At 41.6% G+C, this 21529-nt stretch overlaps 3 protein-coding genes and 1 long non-coding RNA gene across 4 annotated transcripts; 3 read left to right on the plus strand and 1 right to left on the minus strand.

Annotated features, from left to right (window-relative positions):
* Window positions 1-599: 599 nt before the first annotated feature.
* LOC124314150 (mannan endo-1,4-beta-mannosidase-like) lies at window positions 600-2351 on the plus strand. Its single transcript, XM_046779230.1, has 7 exons — window positions 600-902; window positions 958-1199; window positions 1308-1477; window positions 1549-1664; window positions 1736-1848; window positions 1923-2042; window positions 2108-2351. The coding sequence occupies exons 1-7, from the start codon at window positions 653-655 to the stop codon at window positions 2231-2233; spliced, it is 1137 nt and encodes a 378-aa protein (XP_046635186.1). The 5' UTR covers window positions 600-652; the 3' UTR covers window positions 2234-2351.
* A 502-nt stretch (window positions 2352-2853) lies between these two features.
* Window positions 2854-3721, minus strand: LOC124314354. Its single transcript, XR_006911180.1, has 3 exons — window positions 3542-3721; window positions 3276-3378; window positions 2854-3079 (listed from the first exon to the last, which is right to left on the minus strand). It is a non-coding gene; the product is annotated as an uncharacterized LOC124314354 (long non-coding RNA).
* A 411-nt stretch (window positions 3722-4132) lies between these two features.
* On the plus strand, window positions 4133-5474 carry LOC124314227 (splicing factor 3A subunit 2-like). Its single transcript, XM_046779372.1, has 5 exons — window positions 4133-4425; window positions 4487-4620; window positions 4683-4812; window positions 4933-5060; window positions 5135-5474. Exons 1-5 carry the CDS (start codon window positions 4272-4274, stop codon window positions 5369-5371), a joined length of 783 nt encoding a protein of 260 aa, XP_046635328.1. The 5' UTR covers window positions 4133-4271; the 3' UTR covers window positions 5372-5474.
* A 2088-nt stretch (window positions 5475-7562) lies between these two features.
* On the plus strand, window positions 7563-16382 carry LOC124314079 (transcription factor Sp9-like). Its single transcript, XM_046779096.1, has 4 exons — window positions 7563-8339; window positions 12035-12941; window positions 13062-13187; window positions 13967-16382. Exons 1-4 carry the CDS (start codon window positions 7947-7949, stop codon window positions 14158-14160), a joined length of 1620 nt encoding a protein of 539 aa, XP_046635052.1. The 5' UTR covers window positions 7563-7946; the 3' UTR covers window positions 14161-16382.
* The last annotated feature ends 5147 nt before the right edge of the window (window positions 16383-21529 follow it).

Here is a 21529-nt window from a genome sequence, read left to right on the forward strand (position 1 = left end):
TGGATATTAAACATTGTTTTGATAAAATTTATTTAATGATATACTATATCGATAATATTTGCCTTTTTCAGATCCGGAAACTTGAGGAGAGTTTTGTCAGATCCGGTTTCATTTGGAAAGGATTTAAATAATACCAGCTCAAGTACCGGTTCTTACTGTAGGAACCCTTTTGGCCATTTACCTGCACAGCTGGATTTCAAAAGGTGCACTCTACTATTTGTCTCCATTCATCGCTTAAGCAGATCTTTCTTTTTTTTGCCCAGCAACTTGTACATTGACGTCAATTGATTACAGAAAGGGTGTAGATTTAAATGCATACCGGATATAGTTGGAAGCGGCTAGCACGCAATGTTATGACTAAGTGAATATCCTTTCCCCCCCTCCCCTTCAACCGTGGGGGCATTATCTCCATACCTGAGGTAAAGGGCTGCTGCACTTACACAATCATAAAAAAACAGGATCCATATGTTTTAAATACCTACGTATTTATTAGTTGGCATCTGTTTTGTTTGGCAACAGTTGTCAGAGTGCACAGCACAGACTGCGACGTCAGTAACTTATTGAAAATGGACTTTTTCAACTAAAAAGCGCACCCTAAACGCCGATGTACTTTAGCTGTATCTGAGCTGCAGAGTAACGTCAAGCAACAAAAATGCGTCTCTACGAATTTTCTTTGATAGTCATTTTGTTTGTCTCTGCTATAGAATTGACTCGAGCCAGCCGTCTTTCGGTAAGCGGAAACAAACTCATGTTCAATGGGAAATCCGTTTTCCTTTCAGGTGTCAACTTTGCGTGGAACTCTTATGGGTACGACTTTGGAAACGGTCAGTACACGGCAAACTCAAAAACTATTTTAGAGCAATGGTTAGCTGAGGTGGCAACAAATGGAGGCAACAGCGTTCGTAAGTTACTCAAAAAATGTCTCCAGATTTATAATTCACGATGCATTGTTTATAGGTGTTTGGCTTCATGTGGAAGGCGATAATACTCCAAATTACGACGCAAACGGCTATGTCCTGGGTCCAGATAAGACTGGGACCCTGATTCCCGACATGAAATCATTCCTGAATTCTGCCAAGGCGAAAAATATTCTAGTGATTTTTGTCTTGTGGAACGGCGCCCTTCTTAGGAATCAGAATTCCATCAATCTATACTGGGATAATAGTAAACTTCAGACTTATCTTGACAAGGCTTTGACGGTAAATATTTCTTCGATTTCTTCATTGGCTATGTTTTAGTCAACGACTAATATAATCATTTAAAGCATTTAAGTTTAAAAAAAAAAAACATTATTTCTTTACTATTAGCCCATGGTGAAAGCCCTTGCAGCTCATCCAGCACTAGGAGCTTGGGAAATCGTCAACGAACCGGAAGGACTACTTTATAATAATAAACCTGACGCCAATAGCTGTTTCAACACGGTACCTATTGCAAACTCAGGAGCCGGATGGACTGGAAAATGGATTCCGATGAAACAGTATTGCTAATTTACAAAAAAATATTTGAATTCCGACTAGATTCATTAACGAATGATTAATTGATCTATAGAATCCAGCTATTTATCAACTGGCAGGCGGCAGCAATTAAAGCAGCGGATCCCGGAGCTTTAGTTACCGTCGGTACTTGGTCCCAGTACAGTCAAACAAACGTTTTCTCCGATACAAGTTTGTTGCACACAGTCCAATTATTACATCAACAGATTAAATTATAATTGGAATTCATTTCAAACCGCCAGGAAATTACTATACGGATGCCTGTCTGATTGCAGCTGGAGGGAAAACATTAGGGAAACTTGATTTCTACCAAATTCATACTTACACACCTTTTAGTGCGTCTGCACCTTTTAAGGTGGGACTACTGATAATGATCGTGTTTAATAATTTCCTATAAATTTGTGTCTGTTCTGACTGAAACGGTAACAGGTCGTGACTTCAACATACGGTTTGAATAAGCCGGTTACGATTGGTGAATTTTCTGCCTCTTGTTCTGGAGGCATGACCATTCAGCAAATGTACAATTACGCCTACGGAAATGGATATCAGGTAAGGAAGTCTTGGTTTTAATTTCCGCATTATTGGTTTACAAGATACCATTGCATCCGAAATAGGCGGCATGGGGTTGGCAGTATGCCGGCGGTTATTGCTCCGATTCCAGAGCTACGCTTGATTTAGGAATGCTGCAGCTAAAGGGCAAAAGCGGTTCTGGTGGATTGGTCAACTTCCCTGTCGTCTAGAGATAACTCTTTTGTGTTTTTGCGATTAGTGTACTGCATTATTAGACACTGTAAAATGCAAGTCAGGGGATTTGGTGGTGGAGGGCTGTGAAAATACACAGAATATTGGAGTCTGCAATGCATTGGTATTTGTTCATTTTCACTTAATTTCAAGACAAATGTTCCCTTAATTTGTACTAACATGGAAAATTCCTCCCTTCCTTCCTTGACTCGGACTTTCTTTTTTAATTCGACTGAAAACATTTCTCCGGATTTTCTAACGAGGAGACGCAAGGAAGTGCCGGTGTGGCGGCAGGTCTCGCTTATTGGTAAAAAAAAAATTCTATAGTTGCACTATGCTTGAAGTGTTTAAAGTTCGAATATTTTTGAATTTGATTGTGTACCCACAGACAGAGTTGTGAGGTACAAAAACAGGCCTGTTCTGCAGTGGTTCTACACTTGAGTTATTCTAATGAACCATTACTGAGTAAACAAAACGGCAAGAGAAAACAGTTTTTCAGTCAACCGCCTAGCTAAGGAATAAAAACACTCCGTGACTGAGTACGTAACGATTTATAATCAACGCCACCAAATAACCCCACCAAAAAAAGAATAAAGATACATACATTTGTCCTACCTTTAATCCCGGGAAATACGGCCATGCCGGGCCAGGCATCCATCTACAAGTGCTCAACCCACAGGAAAGTTGAATACACCAGGCGAGGTAGGGAAAAGGGGGTCCGCGTGAATACACCCACACTCACATGGGTGTACACGAGGACATAGGGGATTTAAAGACAGGGGAAGAAGCGATCCGTAACTCGACAGACACCGGTAGTCTCTCCAATCAAAAGGGATGCTGTTTATCTAAATGAAAAATAAAAAATTGGTTATGGAAAATATTTCCAGAAACATCAAGTAAGGAAAAAGTTGAAATGAGATAATGGGTAAACCCTAATTGTTAATAAACAAAAGAATCTAAGATTTCCATGTAGGCTACTGCAGTTGTGCGAGTCATGCATCTAGCAGGTCACAGGTTAATAAAAGAAACGAAAAACATTACCCAAGCGATGACACTGAGATTGGTGCTGATGACAGGTGGATACCATGCAGCACAAGCTTGCATTTCTTGTGATCATGATGGCGGGTTCCTGGGGGCCTCAGATCTGAGCAAGGGAAAAGGTTAGTATAGTGCAAACCAACTGAACTGCATAAATAGATACATGATAAATACTTGTCAGGAACTCAAACTTCAAGAATTTGTAACAGGCTTCTCTTATTCAAGCTCCCATAATCATTCTTTTTGTACTGTTAGTTGGTTTTATTTACCTGCCATTATGCCAAACAGCATATATTTACACGAGATGACCACATTTTTGTAATAATTTTATTTGTTGTGCTATTTTTCGTGCAGCCTCGTGCATTTCTAAAAAAATTGATCTTTCTATTTTCTTTGTATAATCTTAATCTTCGTCTCCTTTTCATACTTTTTAACTAGTAAAGACTTAAAGAAAAAAGACTAAAGAAAGTCATAAGACGAAAGCAGACGACACTAATCTTCTAATTAGCCATACGGGTATCGATACAAATTATTAAATCGACCTCCCCCAATCCAATCAAAACGCTTAAAAACGATAAAAACAGTTTTTTCATCCGCGCTCGACTGAACGAATCGGGATTATTATTATTTTAGAACTCTCAACTCTTTTTTCAGTTCGATCATCGAAATTACACTGAGCCCCCTACCACCACAGTCCACAGACCACAGCCAAGAAAAAGTAAATTTGCAATAAAATTAAAAAAAAAATAATAAAATAATTTATAAAATGTTGATTTAGCCTTGATTTACAGTAGATTTAGTCAATTTTGTATTGGGCGCGTTTTTGTTCGGTGCGAGTCTGACAAGTTTGTTATTGCTGTTCAGCAACAACCTTCGGCGTCTGCCTAGTTTGGTGTTCTGCTTCCACATTGCACATAGTTCTGATCATAATTTTTGAATTTAGAGAAATATTAGTCCAAAAATAGTTGAATAAAAGTTGAGAGACGTCAATCCTTGACAATGGATTTTCAAAATCGAGTGGGTGGTAAAACGGGAGGTGGTGGTGTAGCATCATGGTCGGAATCAAACAGAGATCGACGTGAGCGTCTGAGACAGTTGGCCCTCGAAACCATTGATCTCAATAAGGACCCGTATTTTATGAAGAATCATTTGGGTATTTTGAACAAACACACAATTGTCAACAAAACATTTTATTTTTATCTTGTTTAATTAAGGTACCTATGAGTGTAAACTTTGTTTGACACTACACAACAACGAAGGAAGTTACCTAGCTCACACCCAAGGAAAGAAACATCAAAGTAATTTGGCTAGAAGAGCTGCCAAAGATGCTAAAGATTCCCCCATTCAGGTATTATAATTTGTTCTGTTTTGTTTCTAGTTTAACAATAATTGAGTAATTTTTCTCTGTAGCCATCATTGGAAAAGGCACGTGTAGACATCAGGAAGTTTGTGAAGATTGGCAGGCCAGGTTACAGAGTCACAAAGCAGCGTGATCCAAACTCTGGTCACCAGAGCATGCTTTTCCAAGTTGACTATCCAGGTATAATTTTGATGTCCAAGTGAATTGTTAACTTTTTTATTAGCTTGCATATGTATTTTGTACCTATGAATTATTATTTAGGCATCTACTAATGGCACATTCTTTTTACCTGTAATACAGAAATCGCTGAAGGAGTTGCACCTAAACATAGATTTATGTCAGCCTATGAGCAGCGTATTGAACCTCCAGATCGTCGTTGGCAGTATCTTTTGTTTGCCGCAGAGCCATATGAAACAATCGCTTTCAAAGTAAGTTTCGATAGACTCATTTAAGTTTTTTTAAGTTTTCTTCGATTTTTCATTTGTTCCATTCTTCATTTCAGATTCCTTCTCGAGAGGTAGACAAGAGCGAAGGCAAATTTTGGACTCACTGGAACAAAGACGCTAGACAATTCTTTCTTCAATTCTCCTTCAAACTGGATGGCCGCAAGCCTTCCATGGCTCCTCCACCTCCTCCGCCCGGAATTCCGCGTCCGCCAGCCAATTTACCCCCTCCACCAGGAGTCATGGGCATGGCTCCACCACCTCCACCTCGACAAATGTACAATTTTATGGGATAAGTTCTTGTTTTAATAACCGACCAGTCTTCTCCATTTTTCTACTCCTATGAGACCCACACACTGGGTGAAAATACAAATGTTTGTCTCCCAGACAACAAGTTTATCTTTTCGTATTGTAGATGGCGGTTGAGTCCTCATGTACACCGGACGGCGTGAACGACTTATTCATTATTTATTTTGCCACAGTAGATTTTGTGCGGGTTACATTTTCTTACTTCAACAAACAGCTCTTAGCCGGAAAAAAAAATGGCTATCGACATCTACGCACTGCCCACACTTTGTTCATCACCCAAAATAACGAAAACGGAAATCTGATTGCCAAATAATCTGTTTTTTTCTCAGAGTGATGGGTCAGCTTTTTGGCCGGGTTATCGGGGCCGATCATCTTCAAGGCGATAAAAGTTTCGGGCCGCCCTTTGTGGGGGGGAGAAGGGTCACTGGCTTTTTTTTTCCCGGCGACGGAAAAAAGAGAGAGGAAGAAAAAAGATTAAAGAAGTTTTAGAAGGTTTAGGTTTTCCCCGTTAAAAATGATGAAACCTTGTCAGTTAAGAAGAAAGAAAGTAGTTGCAAGATAAGGACGACGGGCTATACACAAGGTATTTGTCCACCTTCACTTTGCTTTCGGGCCCAGAGTCGCAAGCCCGCTGCTGCTGCTGCTGGTGTCTACAGCCTATAGATGAGGGGGAGGTTAAGGAGGGGGGGATTTCTTTTTATCACGTCTGTTAATGTTTTCTTAGCTCCGCACGACACACGGGCAAAAGATGCGAGGGAAAATTGTTGACTGTTGGGCGCCAGTGGACGTCTTTTTTCTTCTTCTCTTTCGTTTCTTATCGGAACCTTAAAAAGGGCCTCCTCCATTCATGAACGCGCTAAGAGATAAGCCTAAATAGTGTTGAGGGGCGCAGTACACGGACACACGCCAACTCTCGAGGAGGATTCAACATCTCAACTTGAGACATTGCGTCGTTCCGCCCCTCTCTCTCTCCCAATGTAGTAGAAAAAGAAAAACCAAATTCCCCCCCCCCATTTGCTCTTTGATTTGTTCCATATGGAATATTATTAGCCGGCTCCCGCACGATCTTGCATGTATTCCCCTACTTATAATAATGTTTCTTTCATTCCATTACCTCCCGTGCATTTATATATTTTGATGGACGGAAACGCAATCGTGGCGTTATCCCAGTGCTGCCTTCGTCACGTAGTTGAGAAATTCTACGCCAGTATAGTTATGGGGCGGATAAATAAAAAGCCTTGATTTGTTTATCTTTATAGATTGAAGCATTTTCTTCTAATGGCCGAAAGTGTTCAAGTTGATTGGAAAGGCTTACGGGGACAAGCCCTAATACAACACACACAACGCGTAATAGCACGCGCAACGTTTATTCCCCTCGCCCGTCAATCCTTTTAATGATCTTGTCCCGCTATCCGCACGATCAAAAGTGTTTGAGGCCTCGGCCTCGTCGCGGGATTTTTATCCGTGGACACGCGCGCGCGTCAAACTGTCAGAAAGTGGCTGGCCAAGTCGCTTTAGCTCTGACCCGCTCTTTTGTGTTGTGTTGCGTAGAGAGACGGGAATATCTGCATGGCATCATCATCATCATCTATAAAAAGCCCATCGAAGGCCTTTTGGTCTCTTAACGGTCACCAAAACGACAACCACATTAACAACAGCAACAACAACAACAACAACCGAAGAAAAGAAACGAAGCTGCCAGCCCAGCAGACACAGCACACACGGCCGGATCAGCCGCGAAAGGATTATTAGCTGGAGAAGATGGGAGCCCCGCGGTACTAATTCCGTTTATCTCTGGAGAATAATCAATGAGTAGAAAGTCTCTCGTTCTCTCGTATGTCTTTGCGTATATTTACAGTATAAATCTATCTATTTATTGGATGCATATAAAATGCATAGACATATAAACGTGTGCTGTGCGTAATATCGGTGATGCTGGCGCCCCATCTTGAACGGGGGGGTCTGCACGGCAAACAGCCGATAGTCTGAGACGTAGAAGCCGAAGGACAGTCTCAGCCGAGACTCTAAGCGCTGGGCTATATTGCCCAGCTTCTAGAGGAGGTGTACAAGCATCAGCTAGCTCCAACGCCAACACACACACACACAAGTGTAAAGAGTCCGAGCAAGAGCCGGGTGGTGGGAGGAGAGATGAGAGATGAAAGAGAGAGAGAGAGAGGGGAGTCTCTCAACTCTGTCTGTGCTGTGTGCTGCTGGCAAAAGGCAAAAGGCGAACGCGGTAGACAAGTGGCGCTTAGTTTGAAGTCTGCCGCCCGTCACGATACACACCGCCCAGTTCTCTCTCGTCGTTCCTTATTTTAGGCTTTTGGCTTGTCTCTGATACGACCCCAGCGGGATGATCATGTTGTACCGGAATTCTCCAACAACTACTACCACTACCAAACTCGACCGTCTGCCAACCGTGTGAAACCGAAATCTTTGACAGACAAGTGCACCGTACAAGAATTTTCCGCCCAAAAAAACTTGGTTGAAAGTGAAATTTTGTTTATTCGTTATCCGTTTGAAAAAACCGAATTTTCTTTCGTTTTGCTAAAATCATCGAAAATGTCGGCCTACGACAACGTGTTCCAACGTCCGACGTCGCTGTTCTTCGCGTCCAGCAACAAGTTCCACCACAACAACAACAACATGAACGGCATGTTGAGCAGCAGTAGTCCCGTCAACGGCGGCGGCGTCGGTGGCGTCGGTGGCAACGGCCACAGCAACATGATGATCGGCGCCGCCAGCCTGTTGAGCAACGGCGGCGGCGTTAACAATCTGATGAACGACGTGTTCGCCGACGAGCAAGAAGATCAGATCGTGCCCGATTGCTCGGTGGCCCCCAAATTGGACTTGTCGCCGATGAACGAGCCCTGGGTCAGCGGAGTCGTGTCCAGCGACAGCAACTGCGGATCTCACGGCTTCCTCACCACCGCCGTCCACCTGAGTCTCCAAGAGGTCAGTCCTATTATTTAAAAAAAAAGTCGCCCATTCATTCATTTCATTTCATTCATTCATTGAAACCGCCTAGTCCCATTCATTCTGGTTTTACTCTTTTCTCTCTGCTCGCGGTAATACTACGCGCGCACAATAACGGCCCAGTGCCTGCTGGACGACGGGATTAGAAGTAGGTCGCTGCCGGCCAATGGTCAATGCCATGTTTTCTCTCAATCTCTTTGAGACGCCGAAGAAACGAGCTTTGAAATTTAGAAAAGAGAGAGAGATGGATGCAACTTTCAGGGCGGTCGAATTTTTTTTTTGAAACTTTCGTGAATTTTCAAAAAGGGAATCAAACAAATTGCAATGACGTCGCTTGGTTCTATTTCTAAATTTATCGCGAGATGAATTCGATACGGTGCACACAGCACACACAGAGTGTAGTCCGCGCTGTTATATAGCTGATAAGATTTTTTGGGAAAAAAAATTTTTTGTGACTCTCTGCATGTGTTTGTGTGTGTGTTTACTATTTTTTCGGTTTACTCGTGAAAATTTACGACGATTGCCCGTCTTTGGACTTGGACTCAAAGTTCGCCCTGTCGGATTCAAAGATAAAAAAAAAGGCCCCACCACCACCACCACATAAGAACTTAAGAGGAACAGGAACAAACCGGCGAGAATATAAAAAAGACGGAAAAATATATATGAACATTTTTATTTTATTTCGTTATTTATCTCTCTTATATATCTTTTTCTCACTCTCTCTGGCGGGATATAGTTGCGTGAAAAAAACATATCTTATAGCTCGCGCTGGCTGCAGCAATTCCCCCCTACAGAGATTATGTTGATATTGCACGATGAAAAGTTGCGAGCACGTCCGTTACATATATTTATTTCGTCTTATACATGTTTACAAGATGGAAAAAAACAAATCTGAAGAGAATAAAACAACAAAACAAAATTTTTGTTTTTTTCTTTTCTCTTCGTCCTGCTGGACTCTTGTTGGGGGGGAAAAAAGAGAAGAAGGAGGGGGGTCCCCTGATCGAATGTCCCAACTCCATGTGCGAGCATGTGCGGGCGTGCGTAATGTCTCGCTCAAGTGCGTTGTGTAGACATTTTGTTGTCGGAACGATGACGGGCTGCCCTGCTCTCCGAGATTCCTCCTTTTCTTATGTGTGTGCTGTGGTGGACTGGAGCGTGTGTGTGTGTGTGTGTGTGTGTGTTATGTGTGTGAAATGTTATGACACGGAAAAAAACTCTTTCGCTCGGGAAAAAGTCATAAACATCCCGCCCTGGCGGTCCCGTATAGCACCAACGTTATGCCATCAAAAGAAAAAAAAATCTCAAAAGGAAATGAAAAAAAAAAAAGACAAAAATTCTCTTGTCCCGCTGTGGTTGCTGTTTGCTATTGTTGTTCGTTCGACAACAACAAACAACAGAGCGTAATTCTTTTGAAAGAAAACAAATTAAATTGTTTTGGGGGTAGAAATTTAATCCCAAAATAAATTTCGTTAGAAATGTTTTAGATATTGCGTAGTAGTTAGCCAATATAGTTTGTAGTAGCCAAGTCTTTTCTGTTGATCTCATTCTTTGATTCCAGACCTCCAGCCAATATTTTCTGTCTGTCTGTCTGCGGGAAAAAAACTTTTACAAAACTGCCAAAAGTCGGAGGAATTTATATCCAAGAAACAAAACAAAAAATCAAAAAAAAAAAAGAACAATCGAATTTTTGTTGGGTTCTTATTTATTGATATCCGGCGCGATAAGAAAGATTAGCCATCAAGTCGGCCAATTACCATTATTATTGATCGCCGCTGTGTTGCTCTTGCGCGCTGCTTTTTATCTAGCTTGTAATGCAATAACAATGCATTTGACTTGTTCCCCTTCTTCTTTTTGGTTGGGCTTTTTCTTATTCGGAAATGATGTGAACTTGGTCAATCCACTTGTTGGCCGCCTCCCGTCATCAGCTCTATACACATTTATAACAAGAGAAAGAGAGGAATGTCTTATACAACGGGACAAACAAAACTAATAATAATCCGTTCAGATTATATCCCGAAATCAGGAAAAAGAAAAAGAAAACGGACGAATCAAGAGAGAGAAAGAGAGAGCGCGGTAATAGTACAAGCGGGACCCCAAAGAGAAGGGACAGAAGAAAAAAAAAAAATCAAATCCCGAGGACAAGATGGCCGCGTTCGTATGACTCGATGAAACGTGAAACTTGAAGAAAAAAGGGGCTATGTGGTAGTGGTGGTTGTCTGTTGAGACTTATACATACCCTCGGGTTATATTGGCTCTTTTATCGACTCACGCTCTCTCTCTCCCGAAAAAAAAAAAACTCCCCATGCACCGCGCGCCACCAATAAACAACACAGCGAGATGCGAGAGAGACCAACAACAACAACAACAACGGCGAATAGAACGAAACGGGCAGAAGAACAAGTCTTTTTTTTTCCCGACTGCTCTGGCCTATACTTTTATAACTATTATAAATATCGCCTTTTTTTTCCTTCGTTTGGTTCTTTTCGTGCCTTCCAGCACCGCCATCATCAACGGCAGTCCGGGTGAAATCGTCTCTTTATGTACAAGAATTTCGTCTAGAGAATTGATGAGGAACATTTCATTCAGAACGCACGCGTGTGTATAGTGAGTGTGTCAAAACAGGTGGGACCAGGTCTCGAACAACTTTTTGTTTCTTTTTCAAACCATTTCATCGTTGATTTATCAATGAAATGCCAGAAACACCAAACTAGAAATTTCGGTTGCAGCAATTTCAAAAAAGTATTACGTAATAGTAGTTGGGAAAAAAATCCAGATTTTCCAGATTTGAATATAAGTAGGCGGAGATACCAATAATAATCTGTGAGCTATACATGTAGCGCAAAGTATATACTTATATCGTATAATATTGCCTTCGACATTTTTGTAGACAAGTAGTAATAATATACACCACCAGCAGCTAGACACTTGCTGATGGTTGGGATATGCCTTCCATCTAGGGAGGGAATGGGGGGGGTGGTGTTATACTCTTCACTCGACTCCCGGGGGTCACGCTCAAGTCACAGCACACACAGACACACTCTCTCAAGTGCTGGGGGAAATGATGATGTCAGCGCCTAGCCACTTCATTGAAAGCCGATAGCTCTACACACAGTTAACAGAGTGTACAGACAGCATGTCTTAGAAGGTATACATCTACGGAGCTCATCTACTTGTTGCTGGATCCAAGCGGATATGAAGCGGATCCATTCAGTGGGTACAAGAGAAGAAAAGGCGGGCCTATACGTATAGGAGAGTGGCCAGAAATGTCCGTCAGCGCTGTGCTGGTTGATTCTTTAAAAAAAAAATAGGAATAGATCAGTTTCCCATGATCACTTAGAAATCCATTGAACGAAACCATCGAGTTTGGGGTGTGAAATGCTGAGGGGGGAGGAGTTGCTGCAAGAGGCGTGAAGGAGGCAAATAGGTCACAGCCTCAACTATGTTGACTTGTTCTCTGTCTGTGCCAAGTCATTGCCAAGGGAGAGAAAAAGAATGTTGTAGAAGAAGAGAGCCATTTGCGGCCATTTCCGACTGGCGTGATGAAACGATGCCATTATTTCAAGTGATAATGGCATCGGATATCCTCCTCCCCCCCCACTCTCTTGTTGTCCTCCCAATTGCCCAGCTGATTGATAAATAATCTCTTCATTTATAATTCTTTTCCGGCTAATCAGGGATGCGATTTGGATGCCTATCTGCTCAGCAAGCTGGACTGGCCCCAGCAGCAGCAACAACATCCATTGCAGCAGCACCACCAAGCCGGCGGGCCCATGCCTGTCAACACGGCCACGGCCGTCGCCAACCTGCCGACGTCGGCGTCATCGGTCGGCAGTAGCCATCCGGACGGCGACGACATGATGGGACTGATGGAGTCGGCCCTGAAAGCCCGTCGGGAAAGCGCCTCGCAGATCGACGAATTCTTCGAGGAGGCCGTCGACGACGGCGGACGCGGACTCCTGATGGGACTGGCCGAGCGGTTCTCGTCGCTGGCCGAAAGCCGAGACTGGGACGACATCACGACCAGTCTCAGTAAAATCGATCCGGACAACGCCGAGATGCTGGAACTGGGACAACAAGCGGCGGCGTCGGCGGCGTCGGCCAGTGGCAAAGTGAAAATCGAACCGAGGGACGACCATCCGATGGAGAATTTCGGACACGGTCGATCGGTTCATTGCGATTCGTCTTCCTTCCATCACCACAACCACCACCATCCGGCGACGTCGTCCGTGATGACACCCACGTCCTCCTCTTCTTCTTCTTCTTCGTCTTCTTCGTCTTCCTCCTCGGCGTCGGCGGCGACTGGTAACAAAGGATCCCTCAATCATCATTGCATCCAACGGTTCAACTACTCCAACGGATTTCTGCCGCCCACGCCGCCCAGCTCGGATCCCGGCTCGCCCAGTCAGGACTCGCCGCACCGAAGCAAACCACCCCCGCCGCCTTATTCGACCCTGCTCGGACGCAGCACCAAGCAGCCGTCATCGTCATCATCATCATCATCTTCTTCGTCATCCTCTTCTTCTTCTTCTTCGTCATCCTCTTCCAGCAGCTCATCACAAGAAACCGACAAACCGCCCACAAGTAAAATTTTTTGTTTTTTTCAAATACTTTCACCAACTGTTTTGAATTCATTTTTTTCAAATTTCTAACTTTTCCCGCTTCTATTTATTTATTTGGTCTTCGTCTGCTGCTTTCAAACAGTCAAATACAATCGACGCAACAACCCCGAATTGGAGAAACGAAGGATTCATCACTGTGATTTTCCCGGCTGCACCAAAGTCTACACCAAGAGCTCACACCTCAAAGCCCATCAAAGAATTCACACAGGTTAGTTTGATTTATAAATCTATTATGCTATTATATAAGATTTGAATTCGTTCTATAGCTGCCGAGTTAAATTAAACTCTAGCTAGGCTACGTACACAATCCAAGTTGTTGTATGTATAGAGATAGAGAGTATATGATATTATTCAGGCATATCCTATGTTATGTACGTTGGTGGTAGTATTAGATGTCTCTCGCTGCGTGTGTATATTTATAACCTCGACTGGGTTCTTCACATATGGTAATGGAAGAGTATATTGTACGTACGAAGAGAGAAGGATATGCTATTCGCCGAAGAGAGTGTCTCAGTGGCTATCGATCAAGTCCGAGAGGGACCCCCAATATGGGAAAACTCGATTCATTTTCTTCCGTCTGACTCCTACTACTCCTTTTTTTTTGTTTTGTTTTCTTGATTTTCTTAGACTTTGAAAATTCCACTTGGAAAACATTTTCTACATCCATCCGTTTTGGGTTTCCTTCGAAATTCCATTTTTGCATTTTGACATCATTATTATGGTTTCATTCAATAATGCGCTTTCAACATATTTGTTTATGCATGTAGTAGTAGTGAGTATACTGGGGTAGTATAGATACCAGACAGATAGGCTCGCCTATAGAAAGGGAATACCAACAGTTAGATAGAAAACCGGTGTGTGCTGTATAGACATGATGAACTACTAGTCATATTTCTTGTTTGTTCCCATTTTGATTCGACAAATAATAACTTTCTCTCTTCTATTTCTTTCTTTGTGTGTGGTTCGGTTGTGTTGTCGTTTCGACAGGTGAGAAACCGTACCGCTGCCATTGGCCCGAGTGTCAGTGGCGTTTCGCCCGATCGGACGAGCTCACCCGTCACTACCGGAAACACACGGGCGCTAAACCCTTCCGCTGCAAGGTCTGCGAGCGCTGCTTCGCCCGCTCCGATCATCTCGCCCTCCACATGAAACGTCACCTACCCAAAGGCTCCAAATGCTAAAACAAACAAAAGAATAACGACTACTGTACTGTACTCTCGTACACACTATAATGAGGTTTCGGTTGTTGTCGGTCGTCGTCGACCACTTAATCATCACATCATTTGATTATCACCACCACCTGAATGAACCAAATAGTAGCAACGAAAAGAAAAAACACAAAAGCCAACGATTATTTCCACATTTTTTCGACGAAACGATCGAGACTGCGAGGACATTTTTTAAAAACCCGACGCCTTAAATTTCGTTACATCTTCATCATTTCATTTCTCGAGTTGTACAGAAATCAATTCGCGATTTCTGTGTGTGTGTGTGTATTAACTATTATATTATATCCAGCGGATCTTGTGTTGCATCTTTGTTTGTATACTCTCTCTCTCTCATATCCTGGCGTGTGAAACGTCCATACGGCTTTGGCACAAAGAACCAACTCAACCAAAACGCGGCGCTAGCCAAAATAATCATATAAAATAATACGACGAATTAAAAAAAAAAAAAAAGAGAAAAAACGCGCACACATTAGAATAATCATTTTTCTTTCTTCTTCATTTTGTCGAATGGAAATTTTTAGTTTTTTGGTTTTTGTTTTTTTGGTCAACCCAAAGAAGAAAGAAAAAGTGCCGTGTGCTGCAACGAAAAAAAAGAAATGCGCATTTCCTGTATACGTCTCCATCATATCTCTATACATCTTTTGACTATGACATTAGCGTGTACAATAATCACCGGCCATACATACAAGATTTGTCCCTTTCTTTTTTCTTATTCAATGTATATGCATCGTAATGTCTTCTTTTTCTCGACTTACATACATTTTCTCCTTTTACGAAATGTGCTGTATAAACCAAACGACAAGCTCCTTCGGCACGCCATATTCCAGTAATGTTTTCCCCCTTTCAAAATCGGTCGTGTTTTTTTCTTTTTTTGACCTGTTTATTCCCTGTGTCTCTCACTGTGGTGCTTATAAATGACTCTGTTATTTTGTCATTTCCATTTCGACATTTATTCCTAGACAACAACAACAACAACAACGTCAACCAAAATGAAATAGATTTCAACGCATATATAGGCCCAAGTCGTGTGTTACATAATCAATACCATACAATTGCTCTATCCTTTTTAGAATTATGATGATTTCTTTTCTTCGGTATTATTATATAACACTGAAGAAAAGAACTGCTCACTTGCTCCGGCAGCCTTCTCGACTCAGTCCAACTCACGACAAAACTCTTTCATCCATAAATGCATGAAACTTTTGAATCTTCCGCGCGCGCTTTTTTCAAATTCAACCAAAAAATTCGGACCATTTTTTCTTCTTCTCCTAAAAGAAACACCTGGACATTTTTTTTTCGTAACCTTTAATGTTGTTGTTGTTGTTGTTGTTGTTGTCGGTGCGCGCGCGCTGGTGACATCACGCACGAAACGAAAACGACCCTGATCCTTATTTGAGGCTCTTTCACGATTACCACCACCATTTCTCTATGCCCATGTACGGCTGATTTCTTTTTTGTTATCGACCCTTGTATTTCCCCTCTTTAAATGACGTCCTTCTATCGTCTTATTTTCTCCTCGGTTTGTATTAAATAAAAATTTGATTTCCCTTTTTTGTTAAAAAAAAAATTGAAAAAAACCCAAAATGTCTGATGTGATGATGCGAGTACGCGCGTTTTTATATTCCAATTGGGGTGGAAAAATAATTCTCTGAATTTCTGATTTTTTAATGAAACGCCTGCAAATATTCTGAAATATGTGCCAATAATATTTTTGTTTGTATGTCCCCCTGTTTACTTTTTGACACTATATTGGTCGCACTGGCTAATCAGTTTGTGCCGTGTTACAATCTCCACAGTTCCCAGTTGCCTATTACACACACACAACTACTACCTAAACTAGTATAACTATACATATACACCTATCCTACTCACACCAATCAAGTATATATACATACATGACACACAAACGCAATATTCCTTTCTCTCTCTTTTTCTCTTTTTTTTACTCGGACAAAAAGAAACAAAACAAAATAAAAATACCAATAAAACAAATTTTTCAATAATAACAACCTGTATTTTTGTTTTTGTTTTCTATACTCTATCACATCTTTCTATCCACTACGTCATGCGTCTGGCCAAAAAAAACAAAAAACAACAACTTATCGATATACATATTATACATATATACATTTATACTTTTGACACGTACCAATAAATAACAAACAACGCTTTGATTGATTTTTCTTGTCGTTCAATTGATTCTCCGCTCAGATGTTTTGTTGTTTTTTTCAATTTTTGAATTTTCGCGCTAAATAAATCAATAATTTTAAGAACGTAGTTATTGGGAAATTCCCATAGTTTAGTTATTACATATTAAGTTGATACTGCACACAATAGGAGAAAATGAATAGAACAAGTGACGGTATAAAAAGAACTTTTCTCTTATATACAAAAATGGCCGTCTCACTCTTCCGACGAAAAAGGCCATACACTTATTCCTTTTCTTTCTCTCTGTGTGTGTACATATAGGTATGAATGTTTATCTTATTATTCTTCGGTTGGAGGATAATAATCGAGGAATGTGCTGGCGTTTTCTCTCTGTAAACCCGCCAACAACAATTCCACCGTCGTCGGTCGTCCGTCGCTTGGCGCATCGAGCACCATTACATCTTCATCTTCCAGTCTCACACAAGCCGAGGGTATGAGGCGGGAGAGAATGTATACATTCATTTTTCCCCGAATGGGTAAAAGAAGAAGAAAAGGCAAAGCACATCACACGCGTCTATATAAAATGCCTGGCGATCAAAGACGAACGCGTCAAGTCGAGTTGGTCGATAGGAGAATCGCGTGGTGGTAGCCGATGCCGAGAGATTTTCCACTGCGGGAAAATCACATTTTTTCCTTTCATCATCATCTCGGTGCTGTATAGTAAGGCTGATAATATAACACACAACACTGGGGGTATATCATCGGTCGGGATATGTATATCCACGTCGAGTGGGAGTACACGATGACGGACAACCGAAATGTGTGCGCCTACCTCTTTTCTATTCTTCTTGGCGTTTCGGTTTCCATCTTGGGTGATGGACACTACGGATAGCGTTCTATTCCTTTGTCGTCCCCATTGTGAATGTTTTATACAAGAGACTGCCTCTTCTCCGGATCTGTGTATAGGCTCTACACACGGAGCTGTGCACGCGTCTAATTATTCACAAGAGCCTGTCAAGTTGGACGCTGCGAGATTTTTGAATGGTCGGGGCCTAGAGACGACCGTATAGCACCGACGAATAAGAAAAGAAAAGAAAAGAGAGAGACAAATATTCGGCCGGATGCGTGATTGAAAATTCGGCATCGGTAATTCTAACCAGCGGGGTATATTGTGCGTTGTACATCCATCTATACACGAAAAAAAGCGCAGTAAATTTTTTCGAATATTTCTTTTTCTTTCTTTTTTCTTCAATGGGCCATTGGCGTATTGAGATGGAGGCTCTGCAGCAAATAAATGTATGCACATATACACACAGACGGGGGGGGGGAATATAAAATGAAAGGGGCTTGATTATGGTAATGAATTCGGTCATCGTTGGAGATAGCCAAAAGTTATCCGGCGGGGTAATATTGCGCAACAGGGAAACCTCTCTCTGCTGTATGTGTGTCTCCGACGACCGATTTCCTCGAGACGTTAGTTCGTCGGTCAACCTGTTGTCGCCGTCGTGAAAAAATAAACGGAACCGGCGCCGAGCGTCTCCTTGTAACGGATGTATTAAATCGCGCTGAAAGATATGGCAGGCTACGAAAAATAATAAAAGAACAACGGCCTAAACGACGACGACGACACTTCAGGGCCGCATACGTAAGTCGTCTCATCTTCATATTACGCCAGCAATAAAATTGGGAAAAAATAAATAAATTTATACAGTCAAATATTCTTCCTTGAAAATACAACCAAATGCGCGCAAAAATGTTTTTATCTCTTGACGAGGTTGTCGAAGAGATTGCGGAATATCTCCCGCAATGTACAAAAAGTTGGGCTTGAATTTGAACATGCATTTGCGGTCATGAGTGCATATAGTTACATAATGGGGGCCACTCCTTTTATCGGAGTGAAAAGTCTGCCAGCAGTCTCTAAAATGCTGTTGTACTTGTCTACCTTTTTAGCACTACCAAACGATAAGGAAACGGCGGATGGGCGGGCATGTCGACATGCTTCAGGTGTCGACCCAAAACTAGAAGAAGAAACAAAACGAAATGAACCAATAAAAGCCCTGCAGTAATCAAAATGTAAATGAGATTATTAATTATTAAAAAAGAAAACCTTTTTATTTCTTTTATCTTTTCGAAGCGGATTTCCGGCTCCGCAGAGAAAAGAAATATAATATTATCTTATCCACGTATGAAATAAGTAGAGAGAGAGGAGACCATAAGGAAAGAAAAAAGTTTCGTGAAAAAAAAAACTCATCTCTCCGGAAGTGTTTAAAAATATAAAAAGAGCCAATGAGAAATCTCCGTCGTCGTTGGGCCGGTCATAGTTTGTGTGTGTGTCGTACCCACACAGTCAAAATGTGTAATAAATATCTCTACTACTCCTCCGTGTGCGGGGGTGGTTGTATGTGACTTCTATACGGCACACGCAAGTAATAATAAGGAGGATGTATCTTTTTAAAAAGTCGTAGAGAAGAAGAAGATGGTGTCTATGTGATAATGCAGCAGGAAGTACCCCAGTGTCGTGGCCCAAAAGCCAAGAAGAAGAAGAAGCTGCTGCTTTGAGTTGATGGCTATACCATGCCGGTCATTTGCATCGGGTGCGGGACTGTATACGGGAAAGAAAACGAGAAAAGAAGAAGAAGAAGAAGAAGAGAAAGATGGCAAGTAGGAAGAAGAAGAAGAAGAAGAAGAAGGAGAGAGGCGCTCCAAGGTTAAAAGTTCAAGTCACGCAGCATCGGCAGGCGGCTGCTGCAGCTGTATCAGCAGCCCAACAATAACAGCATCACCCGCCTAGCAGCAAACGGGAAAAAAAAAGTTCAGAAATTCACGTCTGGCCGTCTCCCTCGAGACGGGAGGAAATGAGAGACAAACGGACAGGGTCATCGGTAAATACGCAGGCCTATTGGTATATGGATATAGGAATATATAAGGCCAGTCGGGCCATTATATTTCCAATTTTATTGAAATTACCACAACAAGAGGAGAATTATTTAAAAGACACACGCAGAAATATAAATATCTGTCCTTGATCATTTCTTCTTATTCTTTCTCTCCTTCTCTCTTGTTCGTTTTTGTTTTTTCTCGTTTTTCCAGCGATTCATCTCTTCATCATCGTCGTCTTCTGAGATGTGTACAGCGGGGATCCGCGCGTCCAAGGTGAGCATATCTATATAGTCCCGCACCCTCACCTTTTTCCTGCCCTTCATAGACTCTCTCATCTTCTTGTGTTGTTGTTGTACAACAACAACACCAAAACCGTTTAGCTCGTTTAATATCCTGGACAGAAAGAAAAAAAGAGTTGCGCGCGCGCGCCGTCGTTGCGGTTCATCATCCGCCGGCTCGGCAAAAATAGGATCCGATTCGTTATGCTGATGCGCGTTCTTCTTCCGCTTATGTGGAAGACTGTTGTTGCGGGAGTCCCTCTATCTATATTGGATTAATCCCTGTGTGGCTCACCTCGTTCACAATTGTTTTCTTTTTCTATATTCTTATTTTTCTCTCCTGAGCGCGTGCCTGCCCAAACACTCACGGATCTGTGGGTTCTCTCTCTCATTCATAAAAATAGAACCCAACTAGAATAACCGCCATCTCCTCCTCCTTCTCCCAATCTTTTATCTTTCCTTTTTTTTTTTCAAGGATACGTGTGCATATAGCAAGAAAGATTTTTTTTTTTTTTCCCGAACACGCAAACCACGGCGAACCGCCCAGTCAGCCAAACTTTTAACACAAGTTGCGCGCGCATGGCGAAATGTCTAATCATAAAAATGAATATTTTTTGTTTTCTTTTTCTTTTTGGTTTGTTTGAAGGAAAAGAAGAATAGAAGAAGAAGGAGAAGAGGAAATAAAAATAAATACCTGTCTGATGTGTGTGTGTGTGTGTGTGTTGTTGCTGTGTGTGGCATTCCTTATATCGCCCATTCATTCAGGCCCAGAGAGGAGGAGAGAGATGCCTCGGGCTCTATACTCACATGCGCTGTTGTATATATACACTCGCCATCATCTCATTTGCATCGCCAAATTTAGGCGTGATTTCATCAAGACCCCCTGGGCATCGGAAGAAGGAGGAGAGAAGAAAGAGGGAAAAAAACACATAGAACATGAGAAGAAGAAGAAGAAGAAGAAAAATGTTGGATCACAAATATTATAAAGAAGATATAAATAAAGATGCATTTCTTTTTCATTTCATTCATCATTTTTACTCACTTTTTCTTCTCGCACTCGCTCGAATTATAAAAAACTTGTACGAAAAAATCTCTCGGCGCCAACACGCAAAACCGCCAAATGAATCAAGCGATTTGAAGAGAAATGCGCCGTGAAATAGTCCGAATTTAAAAAAAGATTTGTGCTTTTATTTAATAAATGATTTAGCCTCTATAACCTATTTCGGTTTCATATAGGCTGATGATCGACTGGCGATGGTTTTCATTAGCTTCGCCTCCAGTGACAACCTGTTTTGAACAATAGGGTTGGTGCATGAATAAGGGATTCCTATGAAACAAATCTCATTAGAATCAGTTTTTCACGCTGATTCTCACGGTATTTTTTTTTTATTTTAAAAATAATAATTTCCGGGACCCTAGACTATAAGGACCGGCCCTGGACGGGCTAAAATTTACTAGTACATGGCTACATGATACATGTGTTATATGTGATTCGATCAACGGTGACTGACCATACATATAATATTACAATCTCTCATTTACTTGAATCGATTTATTTCGCCATTCCCCCTGAGTGTTTGGCGACAGCGGCGAATCAAATTCTTTTTTCAATAAAATAAAATAAAAAGTTTAAAAAAAATGGTTAATGGTTTTAATTTTTGTACATTTCTTTTATTTGTGTTACCGTTATTATATAACATATGACACGCCAAAAAGGTAAAAAAAAAAGTTTCGAATAGAAAAAAAAGAGCGGTGAAAAAGGAAGAAGGTCGTGATCGCATTGAAATCAATATTGAAAAAGAGATGTCCTAAGCCAACTCTTTGGCTCATTTGGAGAGCCAAAGAGTTGGCCAAAAACAGCGGTAAAAATCAGTATCGTTTGTTCTCTCTCAATAGTCAATACAGCGTTTAACTATTCTCTGAATTGGGCCTGAAAATGGGAAAAAGAAGGAACTGGTGAGTGGTGAACGAGCTTCAGATTTCAGCTGATTTCCAACATCGAAGGTGAAACAATA

Source organism: Daphnia pulicaria, chromosome 10 (assembly GCF_021234035.1).
Source record: "Daphnia pulicaria isolate SC F1-1A chromosome 10, SC_F0-13Bv2, whole genome shotgun sequence".
NCBI classification, from domain to species: domain Eukaryota; kingdom Metazoa; phylum Arthropoda; class Branchiopoda; order Diplostraca; family Daphniidae; genus Daphnia; species Daphnia pulicaria.

Bases quoted from the DNA above. Each gene is read 5' to 3' on its own strand.
- LOC124314150 (XM_046779230.1), top strand. From the start codon at position 653: ATGCGTCTCTACGAATTTTCTTTGATAGTCATTTTGTTTGTCTCTGCT. The intron at 903-957 runs GTAAGTTACTCA...CATTGTTTATAG, and splicing joins AAATGGAGGCAACAGCGTTC to GTGTTTGGCTTCATGTGGAA. The intron at 2,043-2,107 runs GTAAGGAAGTCT...CATCCGAAATAG, and splicing joins CCTACGGAAATGGATATCAG to GCGGCATGGGGTTGGCAGTA.
- LOC124314227 (XM_046779372.1), top strand. From the start codon at position 4,272: ATGGATTTTCAAAATCGAGTGGGTGGTAAAACGGGAGGTGGTGGTGTA. The intron at 4,426-4,486 runs GTATTTTGAACA...TGTTTAATTAAG, and splicing joins TTTTATGAAGAATCATTTGG to GTACCTATGAGTGTAAACTT. The intron at 4,813-4,932 runs GTATAATTTTGA...CCTGTAATACAG, and splicing joins TTTCCAAGTTGACTATCCAG to AAATCGCTGAAGGAGTTGCA.
- LOC124314079 (XM_046779096.1), top strand. From the start codon at position 7,947: ATGTCGGCCTACGACAACGTGTTCCAACGTCCGACGTCGCTGTTCTTC. The intron at 12,942-13,061 runs GTAAAATTTTTT...GCTTTCAAACAG, and splicing joins AACCGACAAACCGCCCACAA to TCAAATACAATCGACGCAAC. The intron at 13,188-13,966 runs GTTAGTTTGATT...TCGTTTCGACAG, and splicing joins CCATCAAAGAATTCACACAG to GTGAGAAACCGTACCGCTGC.